The sequence below is a fragment of the Larimichthys crocea genome, chromosome II, assembly GCF_000972845.2.
Source record: "Larimichthys crocea isolate SSNF chromosome II, L_crocea_2.0, whole genome shotgun sequence".
In the NCBI taxonomy this organism is placed as follows: domain Eukaryota; kingdom Metazoa; phylum Chordata; class Actinopteri; family Sciaenidae; genus Larimichthys; species Larimichthys crocea.
In genome coordinates, this window is record NC_040012.1 from 5,310,125 (window position 1) to 5,335,798 (window position 25,674).

The following is a 25,674-nucleotide window of genomic DNA, read 5'->3' on the forward strand; positions in this document are numbered from 1 at the left end:
TGCGATCGACACGTCTGTGATTGAGACGTCTGAGAGGCGCCTGCGTTAAAAAATAAGGAAGGAATCGATACTGACCGTGGCAGCTCCGTTGACTTGCACTGATTTGCTCGCAGTGGACAAAGTGCCGGGAACTCGCTCCACAGACAACTGCACCTCCTTCGGCTTCAACTCTGTCGCCTTCACCTCCCTGAAATGGACAGTAACAGAACAGGCGGATGTGTTTGGATGCAGGACACGTACAGACAACATCGCTGTACCACGGGGACGCACGATAAAGAAACTTCTTATCGTCCCGTTTGTTCTTTATTGGCTACTTTGCTGTTGTGATTGGCTGCTGTCTATCTGCAGTGATAACATACAGAGCCTCTACCTTCCTGTTTTTATCCACATCATCTTCTCAACGTAACTCAAACACTGAAATCAGCTCACACACCTGCCACTCTACAACAGTGGATAGAAATCCACTCACAGACCGTGCGTTACATCTCAGATTCAACACTGTCAGTGTGGTTCTTACGCTGCTGCTGGGAGGGATGGAGCGGGACTGTGCAGCGGGCCGGCGGCTGGGGTCAGGGTCGGGGCTGAGGCGGAGGCTGGGGTCGGGGTGGTCGGCGAGGGCTGGAAGCTTGTGGGCATTGGGGAGGTGGAGGACCGAAGTGGCTCTTTGGGGCCCGCTGGAGAGAGAGCTCCTCCGGTACTGGACTCAGCACTTACATTCTGCAATGGAAACACACACACACACACACACAGGAAGAGATCAGTACTTTTTCACTGCCACAGAGTTCATTACGTTTGAAACACAGCATCTGATGGTTGTAGTTGCTCACTCTTTAGAAACGAACGGCGTGATTCCTCCACGTGGCTTCACGCCCCATCAGGAACGTTTCAGAAGCATTTTGAAAGCCAGACTTTGTTAACTTTCCTTGATTTATGTGCTTCTACCACGAGTAAGTACCTACGTAGTGACTGTGTTTCATTTTGAAAATTGACTGGCTTCTTTGTGCCGTTTCTGTGTCTGACTTCCTGCCAGCTCGATCCGCTCCGTGCTGCTTGAGGCTTTGATACCGCTAGCTGTGTTGGCATCAGTCCTTACCCGTTCCTTCGCAGTTCCGACGACTACGCTGCTGGCCAGTCGGTTGTCGAACACGTCATCCGTCTTGAGCTGGCCGGCCGCTCCGGGAAGGGGAGGGAAGCTGGAGAGACCGAGCTCGAAGCTTGGAGACGGGGGTTTGGGAGGAGGAGGCGGCGACTGAGGCGTCACTCTCTACATGACGGGAACAAACAGAGAGAGTGAGCGCGAGAAACCTTCAAAACACAAAGTCAGACTGGAGCAATGGTGAGAATGTTTCCTTTATATTTCTGTGTATCCAAATCTATATCGCAGGATCTAAACACTGAAGACTGAAGGAAGACACCAAAGAAGTACTTACTGTAAACTTTTCGTCCCTCTTTTTCCTAGAAGCAGAAACATTTTTCCTTTAAGAAAGAGAACACTTCAATTTACAAACATCCATTCTGACTCAGACAATGACTTAACCTTACACAACGTACAAAATAATCTATTTTATAAGATCTGTTCATTCTCAAGTTTGTTTATTTCATGAAGCAGCAAAAGAGTGATAAGAAGAAGTTTAATTTGATTTGTGTCCGATGGTTTGAGAGAAAGAGAGTGCACTGGTTGAGCGACTTGGACTGTGAATGAGAGCGAGCGAGCGCCAGCCTCGATGAAGCCGATTAATCAGTGAAATAAAAAGTTATTTTCCTGATTGTTTCACAGTGGTTATGTTCAACGCAGAGCCTGATCCTGTCTGAATGCGGCCTGTGGTGCATCACACTTCCTGAATATTGTAATTAAATTGTTTTTTAAGCTCAATTTTTACAGATTTCTGAGCTGAATTGATGTTTGGTGTGACTTTCAGCTGCTTTATTTGTCATACATGTTCAGACTATAACTGGGTAGTTATCAGTTGGAGCGGTGCTGTACCTTCCTCTGCCGATACCCAGAGAGTAGTCTGTGGTTGTGGGCTCGGTTACTCGCCCCGTGCCCACTGTGTCCCTGCGCGGGAAGGCGGAGGTGGAGGGTAACCTGGTTCTGGGCTGGCTGGTGGGGAGCCGTGTCGGCGGACTGCTGCGAACCCCGTTGAGTCTCTCGCTGGGGAAGCTGGGAAAGAGGCCCGGGTTGTCCAGGAGCCCGGCGTTGCGGTCCGCTGTGGGGATGGTCGGCCTCAAGTGAGGTTTACTGTGATTCCTGCAGGAAACGGGAACACGTGACCTCATGAATTCACTTCATTGTGAGACATTTTCACGCTCTTTTATTCTTCAGATCACGGTTAAGAAACCGAAGCTTCATCGACGCTGTAATCGCTCGTTTTCTACCGTCACCGCCATGAACACTGACCTGTTCCTGGGCGAGTAGTGTCTGACAGTAGTGAGGGGGGACGTCGCTGGTTTGAAACTGTGTGATGTGGTGAATCCATTGATGAACTGGTTGTTGTGAAACGGTGCAACCTGGTTGACAGAAAACCGATTCAGCAGCTGCATTAACAGGAAGTGAAAACAACACATTTAGGTAACAAAGTGAGGTTTGCGGTGACACCTGAGTGCACAAGGAAAAATGACTTTCATATTGAACAGACAGAGAGTATCACTATTTGCTCAATCTTACCAGTGTGGGGTCGATGAAGCTGTGTGTGGCGGACCAGGCCTGCGGCGTGATGAGGCTGTATAAGGGGAACTGCTGCTGGGGGCTGTAAACCGGCGGGATGTAGTAGGACGTGTAGCGCTGCTGAGCGTACGGGTTCACCTCCACCGGCCGGTAACCGTTCTTTGGCATGAAAGTGTTGATAGCGATTGCCTTCGCCTTTATCCTCGCCTGGGAGAGAGAGAAGGAGAGGACATTAGCACCAGCAGGAACACAGACCGTACCGTGCAGGTCTTACACATCAGATTTTGATGTTTTAAAATTTTTGGCTGAAGTGAAGACGCCACTTATTCATACTAGAAGTCTAATGTGTGCTCAGGATGAGAATCACCAATCAGGTACAAGGATTTGCCTCACATCTGTCCCGTTATTCATTCTTTAAAACACTTTAATTATTTGTTTTGTTGATTTGTTTTAGTTGTGTAAAGTCTTCAGTTGAAACTCGGATGCGAAATAAACAAGAACCTAATATACGTAAATATAAAAATAGGGATGAAATTAGAAGTAAATGTCGTGCTGCTGGTTTCACGCCGCCTGACAAACGCTCGTCTTGACCAGAATTTAAGTAACCGATGTCCAAACGTGCAGCTGGCCAGCCACACGAGTCCCATATAAAGTTTCATTTTAGTCCAGTGTGTAGCAGGTGTATCAGCTGACATGGGTCAGTCTTCATGAAGTGTAAATAACGAGCAGTAAATAAAAAGTAATTAAATCTGTGTGCAGTCTCACACCACAGTAGCTCTGTCCATCCGGGCTCTTCTTCGTACATGAAAATACTCTGACGTGTGAGGTGACGCTGATTATTTATGAATGAGGAAGATTAACTTTGTGGAGGCTCAGATGTGCTTGAATTCGGTTTGAAGATGTGAAACTGATTGCGACATTGTCACAAACATAAAAGAAAACAGAAGCACTGTGACGTCGGTTACATGAACAGAAAAGGATAATCGGGTCTTAGGTGAGTGCTCGCGTTTAAGCGAAGCTCATCGTGACGAGTACCTGCTCTGAGATACCGAAGCGGCGAGGCAGCTTCTCTCGTTTACACAAGAGTTAACATTATGTAATGTAATGTAATGTAACCTACCTTAATGGGCTTCCCTTGGAAGGTCTTCACCTCCTCGCGCAAATACTGATATGCCTACATCAGGAGAAAGTGGACAGCACGGCCTTAGGTTACAGAAACATGAATGACAACTTTGGTTTGAATACCAGATGAATCTTTACATCAAAGTATGAAGTATTTACATAAATGTACCAACTGAGGTGCCTAAAAAATGCCTATAAACATAAAATAGCACGTGACCATGAGTTTGCATCCATTTTGTGTGCAAACATGAACTATGCAGATCTGTGATTTGCCTTTTTATGTGTCGTACTTCATCCGTTAGCTCTCGGCAGCGTTAACTTAATTTATACTGAAGGAAGCAGCACAGAGTTAAAGAGAAGAAGCAGCATCATGTCATCTATAACTGGTTGATATTCAATTATTTAAGCTGCCATATATCAGAAATCAGTGAATTTTTCCCCTTTAGCTACCTGAGCAGTATCAGGGCAGGTGTGTGTCTTATTTGCATTTCTATAAGAGCTTCATCCTCCTGGTCCAACAGGACAGTTTCCGTCCACTTTCCTGAAATATGTCCTATCGCACCGTCTTCTGTCATCACTGTGACTTTAAGGAGAGCACTGACTGACAGTGACTTGTGTCGTTACCTGCTGTGCGTCTGCTTCTGATTCAAAGGTGATGAACCAGTTGTCGTTGTAGGCAAATTCACAGTTGATGAACTTGGGTAGGTTGTCCCCTTTAAAAAGAGCCTCGACCTCCTGCAGAACAAAACCAGGAGAGGAACGTTACTTTAACACTGAAACGACGTTTCCACATTTGCTGGAAAACTAAAAACACAGATCTTTCCATTTCTTTTCAAACATACTTAAAGTTAACAGTGGACTAACAAGTGAAAATATGGCTGCGAATGAACAGCAGAGTTGCTGTTGGCCGGGCAGCTCTGTGAAGCAGTTTGTTTACAGAGCAGAGAGCAACAAGGTCAATAAATAATTGTTGGAAATATAAATAATTTAGTCGGCTCTGGTGATAAATCAGTTGGTGCAGAATACAGAAAAGTTTTCCACCTCATCTTCGGTTCTTAAAGCCGTCTGCCTCCTACAACTGTCACAACTTTTCTTTCGATGTTGCAGACGAGGACGAACACGAACACTTCAGTTTGAATTTACGTACACGGACGTGAAGATTTGACATGGCGAAGGTTGCGTGGAAAATGTGTTAATCACCTGTAGCTGCAGTTTATAAAATAATAAACATGAACGTACAGCAGCATTGGACGTGACACAACAACATACTGCTGTGATAACGCTCTTCAACGCCGAGGCAGATGAGGCGAAAACTTTCCGTCATGCTGAGGCAGATAAATGACACACACACACGCCGAATGGGCTGTCAGCACACGGCCCTGCTGTCATTCGATAACACAGATCTGAGTCTGAATACCAGACGAATCAAACGGCGAAGTATAATCAGTCATGGTTTGCTTGCTCGTCTTGAACTCGGGGGCATTTACATAAATTTACCCACTGAAGTGCGTCATGGGGTGCTGTAACATATAACAGTACCCGGCCATTAGCTTGTGGGAGTATTTCTGTGTTTTTAGTGTGCACAAACATGGACTTAAACTATGGAGGTCAGTGATTTGCACTAACCAGGCTACAGAGGGAGGATGTTTTTCATCTTCGAGGCCCGGCCAAGAGAGTAAATAACAGATGTACCAGTCCATGAAGTCAAACTCAGTAAGTTATGCTTGTATTTAGGGCGTGAGCAGAGTGTGTGACAGAGTGTACTGTGTCGAAGGAACAATCATACGTGTCATCTTTGTTGACTCCCAGACGCTGACAGGTGTCAGGTCTATAAAAATAAAAGACGACCTGATCGTGTTTTGATGAGCCGTTTTGTTACAGCGTTACTAAAACTAATTAATTCACCTTTTTAAACAAAGAGGTTAAAAGTTCTTGAAATCCAAATGAGCCTCAGATGAACATGCCATCTTTGTTTAATCAAGCATGAGTGCAACTTGATCTTTATAGCGACTGCTCACTCCAGAGAGACGTCTGGACTAAACTTGAACTGGAGAATCTGCAGATCAACTAAAGTTAGACAAGATACAGGATCAATAAATCCTCGCCTTTTCTAGCTTTTGTTGCGGTCGCCATATTGGTTCGAGGTCGCTGCCTGTGCGGTCATCGATCAGTTTTCGTGATCGGCGACTCGACTGTTAACTCCGATCTATATTTTTACTCAATATCGTCAACGATCAACAGCTGATCGATCTGGTCCAATCAGACACTGTGAACGTCCACTGACCTCTATGGGCGTGCTCTCAGGAACCTCTCTCAGGATCACGATGCAGCGGTTCTGATTGGGTCGCACCTTCTCCCCCTTCTCGTCCACTTGGACCAATGGCAGAGCTGCAGAATGACAGAATTCCAATTAAATGAGCTGTCCTTTAATCATGACGTTACTTACCTGATAACAAGTGTGAGAAAGATGAAATACACGATGCCTAACAGCGTGAAATATTGACTCTGCTCACAGCACTGAGCCATGAAATACAAGTGACGCTTCAAACTAGATGAGATTAATTTAAGTGTGTGTATAAATCAAACAGACTCTGCTGAATGCACTTTTAATAACCTCTCCTGGGAAATCACCTCCAAACACATGCTGATAAACGTTCATACTTTACTCTGTTGTGGATTAAAAATCACAAAGGCGAACGAACACGTGACTCACATCGCAAAATGTCCACGATCAGCTCCATGTCAGTGCTGAGCTTCTTGACGTGGTCCAGGTTGGCCACCGTCACGATTGGCACGTATTGGTCGCTGTCCATCTGGGAGATGAGGTACATGTCACTGGCCAGATTCTCCCTGAGAGACAAAGAAGAAGAAGCAGAGGTGTTGTTAGCGACGCAGCTCAGGTGTGTGAGGGTGAAATTTAACCTTTATTTACTCGGATACAGTCGAACACACTGATCCGGTTACCGCCAACAGAGTCACACCTGTCGCCCGTCACATTTAACTAACTTTGTTCAGGTGGCACGTTTGGGATTGTTGCTCTTGTGTAACTCTCGGATACTTCCGTCTACAGCTGTTGCACACTTGGCTGATTTATTTATGCAACTGTGAGCTGAGTGGGTTCGTCAGAGGAAACGCAGCGTCGCGGTTTCACTTTCTCTGAATATTTTCTCATCTGTCCTCGTATCTGGTCACTGTCACTATGGTTTTTTATGAAGTCAGCCAACAGTCAGGCTTCAACTAACAATTATTTCAATAACACTGGGGAACAATTTGAAAGAAATTCAGCTGAGTTAGATTTTTAGGATGATTCCAAAGTTGCAGTCAGTTTTTTTTCTAGCACGTCAAGTTTTTTTACCCTCCAGATCAGCAAAGTTCCACTGATCAGCTGTAGTAAGACTTGCCAGCTGATCACGATTGGACTCATCTACAGCTACGTGGCAACTTGTTTGTGCCGTCACATTGAGACAGTGCGGTGAGAGGTGTGTGCAGCTCTCAATAGGTCAGTACTGTCAATATCTGCAAACAGAAAGCTGGCATAGTAGAATGAAGAGGATCTGTGCTGCTGTTCTCTTCACCTTGTCACCATGGGCATACCGCTGTAAGTTCTGTTTGGTTTGATGCTGTTTTTGTAGTTTTCAAAGCTTGTAACTTTTCCATCTTAGTGTTTGATTTCCATAGGTTTATATTTCCTTTGTTCCAGATCATGTCTGCTCCTGCTACTTCTCGTCGTAAACACCTAAACAACCCTGACTCCTTTTGCTGTATTTGTGGTAGTTTCACCATTCCAAGTCAGAGGAAGGCAAACATCAGTGCAGTCATGCCTGTTTCTTTTATATTTCATTGTATGTCAATATTTGAAAAATGTTATAAAACAAGCACATGTCTGTTAAGTACAGTATTTTTCATAGTTTTTAAGAAAACTGGGATCCTATAATTCAAAAACTTGATCAGTTTCTGCACCCAAAAATGAGTTACAAACAGTTGTGTTCCCCAGTGTCATCAGTAAATCTGTGCATCATTTTTTTTAATGATCGATTAGTAGTTTGGCCCATAAAACGTCAGAAAATCTGAGCTTGACGTCCTCAAACAACACGAAAGACATTCAGTGGTCACAGATGGCTGAAGGAACCAGAAAACATGACGTGACTGAGCACAAAAGAAGAGTCAAACAGAGGCTTTCGCTTAGACCGCCTGCTGCCCACAGAGGAAGAGAGGACGTCCGACCACGCGGTGAGCTGACGGCACAGACACACAACTGATTCTTAATAAATGCATTTTAATGTGACCTCAACCTCTTTATGAAACTTTAGCTTCATCCCGGTGATGGACTATTTCACACCACCGACTCTTTCACTGATTTTGTTTTGTTGAATGGTTTGTATTATTTAATTGTGTTGAACTGATCTGATCAGTTATTATTTTGTAGTGCCGATTCACAGAAAGGAAAAAAACTGGGATTTTCCAGAAGGGACTATTTTCTTTTTTTTTTTTGGAGAGCTCTCTTGTATTTGTCGGTTTGAACAGCACTTCACCTCTTTTTGGTTAGTAATAAATAATGTTGTTGCTTCCTGGGATGATCTGTTGTTGATGGGGTAGAATAAAAACCAGAGGAGGAAGGAGGAGGAGGAGGAGGAGGGAAATCCACTGAGTCATCCTCGAGTGTTTCTTCTCGGGTCTTGGTGTTCTTTAATGATCACTTAAGAGTGGCCGTTTTTCTTGCTGCGGCTTGATTCAAGTGCCTTTTCCCATTAACGAGTGCAAAACAGCTGCTGAGCGGTGAGAGAATTTTAGCATGTTTAGTGTTTTGCTGTAACAATTTGAGCTTTGCTCGCATATTTTACTCTCCCGTCGTGTGTCACACTGTTGGGGACGACTGATGAAAACACGGCGTCAGACAACTCGAGGTAAACTCACCGGGAAAGACAGAACTCCAAGGTCTTCTTCAGGTGCTCCCTCAAGCCCTCCTGGGGATTCTCTTGCTGGGGATCACTGCCTGTCGGCACACAAAGTGAGGGGGGGGGAAATGTTTTGAGTAAATTAAAGAGCGACTTGAGCCCGAGAGCAAAACATTCTACAAACCAACTGAATTTAAAGCGGGATGGGGTGGAGAAGAGCGCAGACACGGAGCAGAGGATGAAGAAGCACTAAAGAAAAAGATGGTTTATTTACACACGAAACATGCAGCATGCTTGTTAGTAGTTAAAGGCTCGACCAGTGTGAATCATGTTTGGATTTTATTCCAAAATCCAGGATACCTAAACAAATAGGTTTATAAAATAACAGATTGGAGACAACCTTGGAATTAAAGCTTTAAACTGGATTAAAAAAATGTTTAAACTTGTTTGTTTGCTCATTTTTCTGAAGTTTTTTTGTGTTCTTGAATAATTCTCTAAGCACTCGACGTTATTTGTGTCGTCGTTGACATTCGTTTCAGGTAGAGGACATTTAAGAGATAAATGTCTCGTCACGGTGTGTGGTGTCTGGTGCTGGTCAACGAAACTTTAATGCCGCCATAAATAAAAGATAAAGACAAACAAACGTCTCTTAAGCGGTCACACACCAGACGGTACATTCTCAGGTATATTCTACCCTAACTCAGGAGAAATACGGCCTGGCATTACTCAGTAACAGATTATTCACTTGAACTGCCGACTACAACAAGTACATACAATCTACTACATACTACAATCAGTCAAGTGCTTAATTTAGTCATATTTCTAACATCACATTTTATATTTCCCGTCTTTCTAGCAGTTTAAAAACCCATTCAAAAGCCTAAAAACTCCAGTGGCCACATGTAAACAGAGAAATAGGGATGCACGGTGATAGCGGCCAGTAAAGGCTTTAAAATCAAACATCAGTCTCAGAACAAAATGAAATTTTTTGTCGATATGATAGGCTGATAAAATGTCGCTTTATTATGAGGACACGAGTGTGTCTGCTGTGTGGAGGTTTATTGACGTCTCCAAAACCGATGATCATTCCAGAGAAAAATACCTGTCGGCAGTGTGATGTTAACTCCGCTACAGGAGAGCTGATCTTCTCTGCAATAAAAAAGCATGTGCATGTATCGGAAGTATCAGATGTATCGGAAATCAGCCAAACTGTGTCGGGAAGATCATAAAACCTCCAGCATCGTGCATCCCACAATCTGTTTTAACCATGTGTCATCGCCCCCAACAAAGCCCGGTATCATCACATACTGATCTGCAAACGAGCTCCGATCGTCGCTAACCAAGCCCACCTGTGCGCCCTGGTTGCCCAGGCTCGGGGTACTCTGTGTAGGCTGGCTCGGAGCACTCCAGGGTGACGGAGGAGGCCACGGGGGCCGGCTCGGCCAGCATTACTGGTACCGGTGGAGGCTCATCTGGGTCGGTTAGTAGGGGCTCCTTGTAAGCCTTGTCTTCACTGGCTTCATAGCCTGTGACAATCAACAAGGGGAGGCAGAATCATTATTAAAAGGAAAATTTAAACTAAAAGTGGAGCCTCGTCTCCAAATGAACAAAGAAAACACGTTAATATGTGAAGGCAGCTGATCTGACATCTGTTTATTGTCTATCAGTAAGTTTGTGTTCAAACAATGTGAGCATCGTAAATAACAGATGAGCATGGTCAGCACAAAGAAACAAAAGGTTGGGTTAAAAACATCGAGGATGAGTGAGATTATCTGCACAGCTCAAATGATAAATGCAGCATGATGTACAGCACATTACCACAGCACTGATTCCTTCAGAGCGAAATCAGGAATGATCTGAGTTTAATAATAAACAGAACATTTTTTATTAGCTCATATTTTCCAATTTGACTCGACTTTTTCAGTTTTTTCTGTCGCCGTCAGGCTGCTGTCGATGAAACTTGAAACCTTGAGTTTAAATGTGAAACTTCTGTGAGGGATGATTCGAGTTTCACTGACTAACTCAACACCGATCCAAAAAGACTGGAGAGAAACTCAACAGAGCGCTGACTAAAAACCCGAACATGTTGCTGAATCAGTGCTGCAGAATAAACATTTTTACAAAACAGGTCGACATGGAAGAGCGGCGTCGACGCAGACTAAAACAGGAACACATCAGAAAACAAACAAACAAACATGATTAAATACACTGGTCTTGGGCTAAATATTTGTTTTACATCCATGTGAGTATTCGGTAATTAAAGGAGCGCCAGTGGAAGCTCAACCGGTGAACAAACAAACAGAAAACAGGATGTAAAGGCCGCATTCAGACAGGATGAGGCGCTGTGGTGAATCGGTGCAGGGCGTGTCTGTTTGTGCTGAGCGTGATCAACCAGGAAATCTCTTTTTATAAACGCTGATTAACCGGCTTCATCGAGGCCGTCACTGCCTCGCTCTTATTATCTCGCTCTGAAACCTTAGGACTAAAAAAAAAAAAAGTTACCATTACAAGCTCTAAAGTAACAGCTAAAAAAAGTCCCTCTAAGCAGTTTAAAGAGCTACGATTGTTTCCATAAAACGGGAGGTTTAACGTCGTCCTGCTAGATCCTCACGGGTTTATGTTCTAGAGAAACGGTGCTCAGGTGTGTGTCAACTTGATGCTGACTCTTTCGTTGCCGTCGTTCGGTGTTGTCATTGGTTAAGAAAGTGCAGAGGGATGTTTGGTTTTTCGTCAAAGAGCAGTTAGGAGTCACCTCAAGAGTCGAACAGACAGATGTTTATTTGCCAAAAGTTAAAAATAAAACTCTATTTGCAGGTCCTGTTATTTCCCACAGATACACGTTTTATTTTCACCTTCATCTAACTACAGTGAGCGGTTAAAGAGGAGGAACGAGCCGGTGTTGATGCTGAGGAGAAGGAGTTTCCTTCCCTGATGTCAAATTCACGATGAGTCTGTCGTGCTACGTGAAAAACTATATCGAGTCTCCCGTTTTCAGCGACACATTTTCCATGAATGTCCTCGCAGACGTCGGAGATGAAACAGGGCGGCACGTCAATCAGAGTCAAACGCAGACTAATCAATGATTTCTGTTTCGCCACCACATCCTTGTTGCCTCCGCGTCGGCTATACTTGGCCGGGCACATTAAAGTGAGTGATTACGGTCATTTGTGCAGAGGGGACGGTGACTGTGGTTGGAATATTCATAGCTCGTACTAAATTGAGTATGAATGATTTAAGAGGTGTCTCGGCGTGACGGGAAAAGTGACACGACCGGACAGACGCAGGCGTGAAATAAAGGGTGAGCTGAGACCCGAGCGATGTTGTCCGACGAGCCAACGTTGTCTGTCGTCACTGGATCACTGGCGTGTACGGTGTTGTTGGCAGATGAGCAGTAAAGAGGCTTCATCTCTTTTCCGACTCTCGAGCTTCAAACTCTTATTCTTGTTCAGTGTTTCTAGATTAAGTCACTAGATTAACACTGAAGACATCAAGACTGTGAAAGAACACACATCTTCAGAGTAGCCACCTTTTTCTTCACAGAGAAGGTGAACACATTTTCAGTTTCTACATGTGTGGTTCCCACTCTGAACCTGAGGTCGGATGGTGTGGAGGTGCACGGCTACCACAGCATTCTGCAGCGACATGCCATCCCATCTGGTTTGAGCTTAGTGGGACCATCGTTTGTTTTCCAACAGGACAATGACCCCAAACTGAATTTCGAGTGCTGCATCACCCGACCTAAACCCCAGCTGAGATGTTTTGGGATGAGCTGGACCGCACGCGGTCATAAAAGTAGAAAGCAGAAAATATAAAACATATTCTGGTTTAACACTTTTTGTTTAATTCTATATGTTCCTTCGTAGTTTTGATGTCTTCAGTGTGAATCTATAACGTAGACGTTCGACTATCAGTGCTTCAAATCCAACTGACATTTCAGTAACTCAACTACAACTTCTTCAAGTTCCTGGTTAAGTGACCGCTGTACTAAAAATAAATAAGTCACTACAACTTAATACCACTTGATATTTTAACAGTCTAAAAGGGTCAAAAGCTCATGATTAGAAATGACAGGGTACTTCTCATATGAAAGAATATTGCTTTTTCTTAAATTGTCATGTTTACATTTCTTGTTTTACTCTGAGGAAATATCAGATCACCTGATAGCAATGTGTCATTGGTGTCAGAAAGGTCTCAGATACAACCAGTAAAGGGTTAATTAATGTAGGCGGGACCAAACTGTGGGTAGGTGCAGCAGCAGTGTCCTGTGATTGGCTCTGAGACGCTGTTTACAAATGAGCCAGGCTCTGATTGGACTAAACTTCACAAGCTTGTCTGAGCTGCGGATTCTGTTTGACTGCAGTAACAACACAACAGAGATCGCTCCTTCTCTAAATCCCTTAAATTTAATGCAAACTTCAGCCATGAGGAGGCCTCTCGCACGCTCTGCATGACCGACTATGATGCACTATGATCACAGCTCCCCCAGCTCATTACTACTGCTAAAACCACAGATGATCGATTTAGTCTACAACGATGCACAGTGTTGATTATTCTGCACATTAACATTTTTATAAACAGATCACAGACTGAAGTATAAAAGTGTTCGGCATAATAAAAAAAATCAGCGGCTGACCTTCTGGGCCAGGGTCGGCCGAACTATCGCAGCCTTCCTTCCATGGCTGCAGGGCAGCAGTTGTGGTGTCAGCACTCCCGCTGGGGTCCAGGCTAAACATGTGGTTGGCCCATGCTTTCGCATTGGGGTTGAGGTCTGAAACCTTGGCGGATTCCTGTGAACAGAACACAGAGACGTCAACGTTAGCTGGGTTTGCAACAGATTTTCATTGCATGACAACCGTCTCAGAAATATCTGAGGGATCTGTGACGGTTAAAGCATCACATTTCACAACACAAGAAGTTAGGCATCTGTAATATATTTTGTGACAACAGTTAAAACTTTGTGACCCGAGCGTCTGCAGATGAACCAGGTAACCAGCACATTATGATTTAATAGTAAGAGGAAGGAAATGTTTTTTTATGTGACGTTTCTGTGACACACAAACTTATTATTGCAAAACAAACTTCCAGTTATTGCAAAACTGCAAAGTTTAAACTGACCCGAGTCACTTCCTCTCTCATTTTAATAAGTTGCACTTTGTTGCTGAGATTTCACAAGTAAATAAAAATCACTTTAGTGTTTACTACTGAAGGAAACCGAGCACTGCGCCACATGATCCAACAAGCCAACAACTTAAATTAATTTTTATTACGCCTCATCTGCCAACGAGACTTCTCAGACCTACGACACCTGATAGCGCCCGCTTCAAACAGCTGAGGCCCGGGTACAAGCTGACAGGGTCCGGGCCCGTGAAGCCCTCCTGCCTGCTGGACATACTCACAGGATCAAAGCAGCAGTTCAGCATGCATGTCTCACAGGCAAACAGACTGTAACCCAGGGCCGTGGTCAGAGCCAGCGTTTCATTGAAGTCCTGAGACACAGCGGGCCAGGCACTTCCTGACGGTGGCGACATAAGGCTCCACTGCATCCAATCCATGATTAACAGAGCAAGTATCTCCACAGACAGGCAGAGGACCCCCCCTCTGCCCGTCAAACATTGTATGCCTTTAAAGCTATAACCCGGGCCCCTTCAAGTGAATCCACCACCACGCCTCTCAGAGTCGTCCCCATCGAATCACAGCCGCTGCCACGCTCCGTCTGGCCCCTCCGATCCGAGCTGCTGGGTCGATTCAACAAATGTGATGACAGCGCTGAGGCTCAGCTGCCCCCGGTGGGCTAGGCTGACGTTGCAGAAGCTGACTGGCTGGTCTCACTCCTGTTAAGCAGCCGTCTCTGCTTTTGTTTTGTCGCCGTTGCACTGAGTCATTCTCTGGCAGGGAGCTGGAGCTGTGGAGGGAGTGTTGAGTCGCACACCTGATCTCAGAAGAAGCGATCCACCACGTGCTAAATCAACCCTGAAGCAGCGCTCAAATTAAAATCAGACCTCTTGAGGCTCGGTTTTAATAGATTATTCTGCCAACAAGCCGAGTTGCTGAGGAAACTGGTTTCTTATTCGAGGAGTTGGGTTAAATATAGAATTAGGCAGTTTGGAAGAAATAAGGTTGACTGACGTGACGCAAGATGAGCAGCAGGGGACGTCGTTCCTGAGGTCGTATTTCACAAATGCTGCACTACGAGATCATTCAGGATGTGTCTGACCAACACACACACACACACACACACACACCTCATAATCCAGCCCTGCACAAATGTAAATCTCCCACTCCTGTCCCAGCTGGCTGCCATAGAAACTGTTGCTGACATCACCGGATGTGTACGTACCGTGCACCGCTTGACCTTTTCCGACAGTTTTAAAATGTTCACAGAGGAGGAAAAGGTTAGCTGCTTCCCTGATTGAGGATGTATTTTTGGGAGGAGACGCGAGGATGTGATTCATCGTCGACCGCGGACAGAGACGAGTTATTGTCGGTGTCATCGGAGGGCAGCCGGTGTAGTGCTGGGTTTATTGCCCTGCCTCTGAGAGACAAGAGGCAGCAGCCATGCAAGAGTCCTTCAGGGAGGGGAGAGGGAACACAAACAGCAGAATTTGGACTCATCTGTCTGCAGACCTGAGGCTCGTCTTCACTCTCTGACAGCTACAGAGCTGAGAGGGGAGAGCTGAGCACTCAGGAGTCGAACACATCGACAGCTACAGTAAAAATGCTTCATCCTGAGCGCCGTTTCATGAACCATTAGTTCAATTTAGCATCAACAGAAGCAGCTCAAGGTGATGGAGTATACAAACCTACATGACATGTAAACAGACATGTAGAATTAGATTTATTGTCTTTACAAGACGAGCAGTGATATGAGAGCATTCAGTTTATAGCCTTGTTCCATGTTGACTTATTAATGACTTCAAATTCCCCCTAGATACAGATATAATTAATTAACTAATCTGAGCTTTGTCGGCAGGATTTGAAACACAAACATCTGTCTACAAAGCCAGCAAGATACCAGTCTGTATCCATGATTAAAGACATGGGAAAATGTTGTACGTCATATTTCTTCAATCACAGCTGCCACAACTGAAGACAGACGCGTCACACCGGTTAAAGCCACAACCTGCAGTTCCGCTAACATCCACTAGAGGCTGGCTCCAGAAGTGAGTCAGTCTCCATAAGTCCCCATGTCCAAATGTCCAACTTCACAGCAGAAATAAACATGTTTACAGCCTGGTACAAAAAACAGTTTTGGTCTCTGTAGCTAAATTTCGGCGCAAGCTTTCTGTAGCATTTCTATTTTTGACGCGAGCCGCTGCTGAACCTCGTAAATTTCAACAGAGCACTTCGCACCAGACAGGAAATCCGACACAGAATCAACATAATTCCGCCCCTTTCAAAATAAAACACAATACGCAGTTCATGTAGCTTTTTACAACTTCACACCAACGTTACGTCACGACAGGTGGCACCAGGTGATCAAAGATCGATCAAAGGGTCTCAACATGGACGATGAGAGACTGATTGTTGAAGTGGAACAACACACAATCATTTATGACACAACAGATGATTTATAATCTCCTCCACGTCAGAGAAGCAAAGTCAGCTGTTTGTTGTTGTTTTCTTTATACACAGTTTATCGCGGGGTCTCTCGTACTTCCATGATTTACGCGTGATCGCGTGATCTTGCGTGATCTTGCGTGATCTTGCGTGATCTTGCGTGATCTTGCGTGAATACGGCCGGCTCGCTCCGCTGCCGTTACACGGGCTGACACGTGCCCGGCGTGAGTTGACGCCGGGCAAAGGACGCAGCTAAAACGCGGCGCAGCCGTCACGCTGCTGTAACGCCTCCTGTGTGAGTCCCGTGTCAGAGCGTGGACGCTTTGATTGACAGGTGGGTGCGGTCACAGGTGGTGGATACAACTATGGCATTGCATTTGAGACAAAGGCAACCATTTGAGCATACAACTATGGCATTGCATTTGAGACAAAGGCAACCATTTGAGCTCTTCTTGCATGATGTACAGTGACTGAGGTATCTGGGGCTCTCAACTTAAAGAAAATGTTCCAAAGAAGCCGACTGATACCTTCCCCTGTTTGAGCAACCAGGCGTCATTCAGCCCGCCTCAATCTTTCACACCATTTGTGCGGTAAACGGTTCCTTACACAGTAACCGACGCTACACATCGGTTCAATCGGAGCTACACGAGGAGAAGTTCTGTTAACCGAGTGACATCTTTTGAGTCTTTGCGTTTCTACTTCCCTCATATTTTTTTTGATAACTTCTGTATTCAAACACAAACAAAGCTTTAGGATCTGATATCGAGCTCGCGGCGTCCTTTTTCCTTTCACGGCTTTTTCTCCATAACCGATTTGATTTCACGCGCAGGGATATAAATAGGTCACGTTCAGTTCCTGGTCTGTTTCTAACACATATGTGCGGGGCATATGGTGTCTCTGTGTGTGTGTGTGTGTGTGTGTGTGTGTGTGTGTGTGTGTGTGTGTGTGTGTGTGTGTGTGAGAGAATAAGGAATGAGGCAGTCTTGGTTACACAACATGGCTCGTGTCATGACGGTACCAGAAAGATCTGGGACTAAATTAGAACTGTTTTCTTTAAATTGTATAATTTTTCTAATAAATCAATTATGAGACCGATTTCTTCATTTACTATTTGTATTTTCAGATCCATCATTAGTTAAATGAAAATGTTTTAGTGAAATGCTCTGATATTAAAGATGTTCTACACGTCTAGAGTTTCACTTTTACTCCTGTGCTCCCAACACTTTATTTTCCGGTTAACCTTCACTGCTTGGACGTTTTCTCAAAAGATTTTGGCCAAAATTATTTGACATTTTTCTTCAGATTCTGGCCCGTGTTCAGGGAGAAGTCTACCGACAGCAGCGGGGCCGCATTGGGAAGTAACAAATCTTTAAATAAAATGTGCATTTTACAAAGATAGCCGGGGTTGAACCACCACTTCTTGTGCAGACTTCTTGTGCATTTTATGACTTTTAAAAAAAGAATTTTCTACAATTTCTCAGACTTGGCTGACACCCTGAGCTGTGTGTGTTCAACCCTGGAAGTAGTATTTTGGTTCTCCGACTGCTTTTCCCACCACTAATCCCAGCTTATAATGAGACCTACAGCCTGAAGCATTAGCCCAACGGACTCCATCGGGTGTGTACCAATCTTCTTTCCGATCTTGAGCGTGTGTAAATGACGGTGGAAAAAAAAAAAAGACAGCAGGCTCTTTCCATTTCCTAATTTTGGAGCTCTCAGGGAACTTTTTCTCTGCCTGAAGGCCATCCGCTCACTCCTGACTTCCTTAGCTCCACATTCTTTCCTATTTGAAGAGGTTGATTGAAACCCATCAGGGAAACATGAGGACACATCCCTGTGCTTGTGTTCACTCAGCAGCGTTGAAGCAGCAGCCACGCTTCACCACACTGAGTAAAATGCTAGAAAGGGTGTTACGTAAAGAGAGAATTATCTCTGATGATTGAAGGTGCCGGATCTGGTGCTGGACTTAACACTGTGACCCAAAGGGGGAGTGATCCAGAACCTCCTCCAGCCATAACGCCGGTGCCAATACTGTGAAAGTATAACTGATTTCCAATCCAAACCGAGAAGCCTCGTGACACCACGGCGCAACTTACAACTCACCAACCCCTTCAGTCTCACCAGACGGGTCTTTTCTTAGGAAAGAACCAGAAATTCAAACGACAGTTGGAGTTCCCATGAAACCAAAAGCAGAGTTCTGCTTGCTTCCTCATATTTATGTGTTTCCAGTTAAAGACAGACAGATCGGGTCCGACACGCAGATGTTAATTGGTGTTTACAGTTGGCAGCCGCTGTGCAGCTAGCCTTATGATCAGGTGTCAACGTCTACCTTCCAGGGAACAACAACAACAACAACCCGACCCGGGTACGAACACAACGGCATCCTCGCATCCCGCAGTTGAGTCAGTTCGGTTCTCCATTGGTTCAGCTGCCGAGCCCGGTTCTGTGGCCTGTTAACGGCAGATTCAATTAGCAGCAGTCTGCAGGATGACATCATCAACACCATTTTATGGTTTGCCAAGAATGAACCTTTAAACTAACACGAACACCCAAAAATTCTTTTAAAAATGACTTTTGTGTCATTGTTGGGTCAGATATTTGCGTATAGGTGAATAGACATACGTAATTCTGACTTAATGGGGACTTGAAGTCGGCTCATCACAACCAGAATTTACCAGCGTTTGGCTTGAGGCTGGTGTCCCACTGTCCCACTGTGCTGACCGCATTCAGCCCCCCCGAGCGTCTTTGCATGAATGTCACATGTGCTACCATCAATCAAACCTGCAGGGGTGTGTAGAAACCTGGCACGATCATACGCTGTGCAGACTGTGCAAACAAACCGACGAGTCTGTGAGGGATGACGCGCAGGATTACCGACACGAGGAGGTCGGTGAGAAAAAACACAAAGCATCGTCACCTCAGCTTTGAACCCTCGGATGTTTTGGCGCAGTCCTCCTCTTTGGGCGCTCAGAAGTAACATTATTAAGCCTGTGAGTGGGTCTAATTTCAAATATTTGTTTTAATTTCTCTATATATCTGTATGTGAAGGCGTCAGTGCTCTTGGTATACAACAGCCATGCTGATGGGACGTTCAACACCTTTGGCACTGCAGTTCATGCTTCGGGTGACACAAACGGGAAGTATGATGTTGCCACAGAGTGTGCAAGCTCGCTGTGAGTGGCTTTTTCACATAAACGTCACTTTTTATGGCTCATATTCACTAAAAAGTATCTCTGCATGTTCACACTGTAACCACGGACGTACTTTAGACACTGACACAAGGTTTAAACAGTGACTTGTAATGTACAGTTATTTGCACTCCTGCCTCGTGATGAAGTGTTCAGCCAATCATCGATCATGTAATATATTAATTTACAAAAACATATTTGGGGGGGTCGGGGTTTCACTCACCACGGTGGCTGAGAACATGGAAACAACACAAATATGTCAATTAAATGAAATCTAATCTTGGTTCCTGTTTACGATCATACGCTCTCTCTCTGAACATGAAGTAATCAAATCAGACCAGATGATGCTCATACATCAACGCAGGCTCGACAGCCTCTTAATACAAACTCAAAGTTTCCCTTCAGAGTCCCAAATTCTGCTTTAAACGGTCCCAGACTTCACAAACACTCACAAATTAATAAATTAGAATTTAATAACTTTGTTTCAGTACCTCATATTACTTTATTGACTCACAGTGGAAGTTCTGCTCGTAGTTCCTGCATTAATATCTGAATCACTCTCAGTGAATTAGTTTCCATAGTTCTTTTAGTCCTTGCTTGAGTTGCTGTTTCTTCTTTATTACCTGTTTCGATTGGTAATCAGTGATTTGAACATTTTCCTTTAGCCAAATAATCAAACTTACTGCAGGGACAAATATTTAAAGTAAAACAAACCTACAGGAGGTACAGAGAAGAAGTCTAAAGGGTCTCTGTCCAAAACACCAAATAATTAAACTTATATTGGCATATACTGCATGATGCACGCAGTAATAATACCTCTACTGTCACAGACCCTGTATGTTTGTGTCCTAGGTGTTGTGTTTACTGTCCCCGGGACAACGGGACATCCTTAGTTTCTACACCCTTCTCCAAACACTCGACTCCATCACATCTGTTCCTCCAGTGTCTAATAGTTAACCAGCCTTGCTTTGTTTCGCGCTCAGCAGGTGTGAGGAAAGAGAGGAAGCAGCTCTCAGCAATGTCAACTAAAACGGGTTGCTCCAACTGAAGTGCCAATAAAAAGTTAAAGCTCACCGTCGATATAAAATACTGCGATTAAACAACAGTTACCAACTCAAATAACTTGCTAAATAACTTTTGCTTGCGGTTTCCATGGAGATACAGGGTCTGACCTAATACCTGGAAATCAATCAGTCATGGCAGTAGACTCAGTTTACTACTGTAGTCTGCATGTAGTTCAAGCCTCTAGTCTAGAGTTTCCCTGAACTGAAACTGAATAAACGCCAGACATATAAACATTAAGCGCTGCGCACACAGCTGATGGAGGATGGCACCCAAACATTTTCAAACTTCTCAGCATTGTAAAGTCCAAAAAGTCAAAATGTGCGACAAACAAAGATCACAACATGTTTTTATCTAATGAAATATTCAGCTTCATATATTAGTCCAGCTTTAGTCTTTAAAAACAACAATTTCTGAGCTCACTGAACGGTTTGAACACAAACGAGGTACTCACACCTGTATTAACGAGACACACACACACCTGTATTAACGAGACGCAGACACCTGTATTAACGAGACGCAGACACCTGTATTAACGAGACGCAGACACCTGTAAAAACGAGACAGACACCTGTAATAACGAGACAGACACCTGTATTAACGAGATGGTCTAACAGCTCCATAAAATCCAGGTGTATTACTTTATTAAAAGTTACTTCCAGTCGACTTATTCATATTTGTTTACATGTTCTATATTTTCAGGACATGGAGATGGAGGAGTGATATCTTTAGTGATGAGTCAGCTCTAGTTGACCAATCAGATTTTAACCACGTGGCCTCCCGTGTGTCCGTCAGAGGTTTGGATTTAATCAGCCACCAGTCAGGTATACCTCTTCTGTTTCTGAATCATCGCTTCTCACCGACAGCGTACTGTTGTATTAAATCCGTCATTAACCAGTCAGTCAAAACAGTTCTCAGCCGGTACTTTTTTTTAACTCTACCTGGCCAGAAATATATCACTTCATTTTCTACCGAAGCCTGCTTCTGTGCAGCCGTGACCGATGACTGCAACAAGATGTCGTTTGTTCTGTCTGATGGATGATGACAGGCGGAGCACTAAACTATGAGCTCAGAGTGAACGCAGGTCCTGATGCAGCCTTTCTAAAAATACTTTCCAAAATAATGGTCACGACAAACTTTACCGTGTTCTTTCTCCATCGCCACGATTTGAGTTTAACTAATGGTTAATGTCTGATCAACAGCCACGGTGACAGATTACAGACACACCCATCAAAAAACTGATTCAAATCACGCGTTGTACGCTCAGTCACTGATGACGAGAGGCCGCGGTAAAAATACAAAGTTATTACACCGTGGTTTATCTGGTGGGAAGTTGGAGATGGCCCCTTTTCTCTGGTCGTCTCCACAAATTAATAAATACCTTCTGAAACACTGATCAAATCGGACATGCATTTATCAGCGTTGATCATGGCTGTTAAGAGGAAAGCAGCAGCAACCTGGCATGAATAAATGAACTGATGGTGCTAATGCAAGACAGTGGAAAAGCAAGTACACCTGAAGCGTAAAGCTCAAGCCTGAGTCTGTGTAGATTGTTGGAGAAGTTGAGCTCAGAGAGTCAAAGGGCCTTGAGAACTGAGCTGGAAACTACAGCTAAAGAAATGAGGAATAAAGAAATACCTGGAAGAAAAGATTTGATCCAGATGTCTCGCTTGTAATCGAGAGGATTTGCTGGATAAATGAAAGACCTGTTGCAACCTTTGCCTCCAGAGTTTTCCAGAGTTTTGTCTGGTAGCTGGTGTTAACTACTTCCAGTCCATAAATTTAAATGTTTCACCATCAATCTCAATGAAGCCAAAGATGTGAAACAGCTCGCTACACACATGCACAGTTTCATACAACCTGAGATTAACTTGAGCAGCTACCCCCGTATTAAGCGGGAAACACACTAATAGAGGTGTAGACAAAGTGTTTGGAGGTAATTCTACGTCTGGGTTTTAACAGTACGACGAGCGGCACTGTGTGTTTTTTCCACCGCCGTCGACGCTACAAGAGTCTTCCACATTTTTATTCAGTGTTCCTGTCGAATCTTTTGTGAGTGCTGAAAGCGATCAGTCTGTTCAGAGAAAAAGTTATTCAGGGTTCCCACACCTTAATAAACATGAAATTCAAGGACTTCTCAGGCCAAAAGAGCTCAGATTCAAGGACCCAACGCAGCTTAATGTGAGACGTGCTTGAAGGTTGTGAAACAATGATGCATCTGTTGGAGACAGATCAAACTTAGCCTAGTTATTAAGGTTAAAAAACGATTTAAATTTCTATTCTTGCACAAAATACTGTCAATGAGCCTTTTAACTTTTAAAGCCTTGATTCCCCCCCCCCTAGATTTACTAACATTCAAGGATGTCAAGGACTCAAAGGATCCGTCATTATTAATCAAACAAAGCTGACAATATTGGCAGTCTAAGTTGTTTTTTTGGACAGTTGGCCAGACAAAACAAGCAATATAAAAGACATCGTCGTCATCTCTGAAATCGGTTTATAGATTGAACGATTTATCAGGGAAATAAACGGCAGATATTATCAGCTTCGGCCTCAAAATAATCTACTATGAAGAAGATAGTTTGGTCAAAAGCTGCTTTAAAGAGCCAAAATTCAATGTGAGGGACAGCAGAGAACGAAAACAAACACACACGTTACAGATTTTGTAAAAATAAAGAATGGAAACGTAAAAAGTTTGGTGACGGGCCAGCTTCTAAAAGATTAACGAGAGTAACTAAACATCGGATTCTGTCTGACGAGGCCTCAGCTTAAGCTCCGGTTCGTTGGCGTCATCACATCCCTACAGGAAGGCATGAGAATCGGACTGCCGCTCTACTGAACCCGACATGCACCGCTGTTTTCAGGTGCCAACAAGGAAGAAAATGTGACGCCTGTGATCAATAGTGCCATCGCAGACGAAGATGAAAAGGGAGAAATAAAAACAGGTCATGGTTATTTGGTTACAAGAGTTGCTTCTTTTTGTGCCTCATGTTTCTTTACAGAGCACTTCCCTATTATACATAATCAGTGTGGGAGATCAACGGCAGTCAAAAGCGGGCTGTGGCTGGTATGATGCTCTATCAATCAGCCCGTTTGGACGCCACTGCGGGGAATCTAGGTGGTTGGAACAGCGGCGAATGTTATGAGACTCCAGCTGGACGGACAACAAAAACATACTTTAGCCACGTTGATAATCGGTGACATTTACTGTCCAGAAATTCACTGCCATGCCAGTAAACAGTAAAAACTGAAACTGTGTCTAATGTTTTAACACCAGCTAAATGTTACAAGATCTAACAAAACAAACTCATCAAAATTAATGTCCAGTTTGAAAACTGCAGTTCCTCTTGTCGTCCACTTGAGGCTGGCTCCAGAAGTAAGTCAGTCTCCATAAGTCCCCATGTCCAAATGTCCAACTTCACAGCAGAAATAAACATGTTTACAGCCTGGTACAAAAAACAGTTTTGGTCTCTGTAGCTAATTTCCCCGTTCATGACAACTGTACTGAGGGTGAATTTATATACAACTCACCTGTTCACATTATATTAAGGCTTAAAGTTATGCAGGGTTAAGAGCGTGGACGCTTTGACTGACAGGTAGGTGTCGTTACAGATGGACCCAGGCTTCATTCGGTCAGCCTCAGGTCCACTGACGACAATTCACGACGAGTCAGAGCCAACAGATTTTGAGCTTCAAAAACGGCTTTTCACAAACCTGTGGGTAACATCCCACATACACCATAAAACATACGACTATACTAGTCAGTTATAGTACTACTGTACTACTACTAGAGCTGTGAAAATGATTCTTACGTTCTGACCTCAGCTGGACAGTAAAGTTGTCTTGCACTGAACTGTGGTCGAACATGAACGTAAAGTTGCTATTGTTGTTATATGTTGGGAAATATGCTGAAAAGCACACTCAGTATTCATTTCTGGGCACATTTTGGATTTTATGAAAGCACCAACTGTCTGTGAGTAAAATCTGCCTCCCAGAAATTAATGACTTTGTCAAAAAGACGAATTTGAGGAACCTCGTTAGCCGTTTTCACCCTGAGCTAACGTCTGCAACAGCCAAGAACATCGGCCAAGTATCGAGGAGGCGCCGTCCAACTCGGAGAGGGAAGATGTACCAAGGTGGGTCACACAGATAGTGGTGTTGAAAAGATGCAGCTACTGTTGTAGTCTGATGCCTGACCATCGTACATGAAGAATCATCGACAGTCACGCCTCTAACGACTGCAAAATGACAAATGGTGTTGACAAAAGGAAAAAAGCTGGCATGAGTCAAACTGTGTGTTGAAGTTGCTGCAAACTGCTGCCAAGTTACATTGAAACTGAAGCCGCGCAGCGAGCGTGCATTTGTGATCACAGCGGCCGACCAAACAGGACTCAACGTCCTCCGGCTGCACGTTTCTCTGTCCAGACTCAAAGACTGACAGAGTGAAAGATACGAGAGCCGGTATCTCACGTTTCACCGCGTTTGTCTGGTTACAAAATACTAAATGTTGACGACTCGGCAAACAGCAATGAAGTCAACTTCAGAGAAAAAACTAGAAAATGTTTTCACCAAACTCTGAAGGGAAATAAACAGTTCCAACACGTGTTCAAAGTTAATTTAAACACGTGACAATATATGGGGATGCGAGATGTGACAGACTGAGAAAAATCACACTGAGGTGTCTAAATTTTAAACAATTTTAAAACATTCGGACAGCATCCGGCGCCGTGGCGTCATTTGAGTGGTGGATGTCTGTTTTAGCCACCAAAAAAATCTTGCAGCATCCTGCGGTGGAGAAGTTGAGACAGATCGAACTCAGACAGATCAAACCTCCACAGTCAGCCTGAACTCTCTAAACTCTGATACTGACCTGTTGTGATCTGGCTTTGTTTATTTCATGAAGCAGCTTCTAAATCTGAGTCTGACTGACCCGGACAGTGAATGAGAGTAAGGGAGCGCGGGCCTCGGTAAAGTCGGTTAATCAGCATAATTAAGTTATTTCCTGATTGTTTCACAGCAGTGCTGCTTAACTTAACTACTCAAGTAATTTCTAAGTGAGAAAATAAAATGCCAAATTCATCAAAGATGACAAATAATCACAAATAATTTAAAGCTAGCAGCTAAATTTAGCTGAAGACATGTTCCTGTCTAATTATTGTATTCATAAAGAGTTTATAAATCAATA

General features: G+C 44.0%; 1 protein-coding gene across 4 annotated transcripts in view; it reads right to left on the reverse strand.

Annotated features, from left to right (window-relative positions):
* LOC104935536 (La ribonucleoprotein 4B) overlaps positions 1-25,674 on the reverse strand; it is a 39,071-nt gene that overhangs the window by 8,371 nt on the left and 5,026 nt on the right. For 2 of the 4 annotated variants that reach the window (XM_027287451.1, XM_027287456.1), the window contains exons 3-16: positions 13,316-13,469; positions 10,032-10,208; positions 8,702-8,780; positions 6,501-6,637; positions 6,072-6,175; positions 4,412-4,522; positions 3,786-3,839; positions 2,666-2,872; positions 2,399-2,535; positions 1,985-2,248; positions 1,431-1,476; positions 1,094-1,264; positions 518-717; positions 76-187 (exon numbers count right to left, since the gene is read on the reverse strand). In XM_027287451.1, coding sequence (XP_027143252.1) covers positions 76-187; positions 518-717; positions 1,094-1,264; positions 1,431-1,476; positions 1,985-2,248; positions 2,399-2,535; positions 2,666-2,872; positions 3,786-3,839; positions 4,412-4,522; positions 6,072-6,175; positions 6,501-6,637; positions 8,702-8,780; positions 10,032-10,208; positions 13,316-13,469 — 1,953 coding nt within the window. The remainder of the gene's footprint in view (positions 1-75; positions 188-517; positions 718-1,093; positions 1,265-1,430; positions 1,477-1,984; positions 2,249-2,398; positions 2,536-2,665; positions 2,873-3,785; positions 3,840-4,411; positions 4,523-6,071; positions 6,176-6,500; positions 6,638-8,701; positions 8,781-10,031; positions 10,209-13,315; positions 13,470-25,674) is intronic. The other 2 variants (XM_027287460.1, XM_027287459.1) reach the window with 2 other exon arrangements.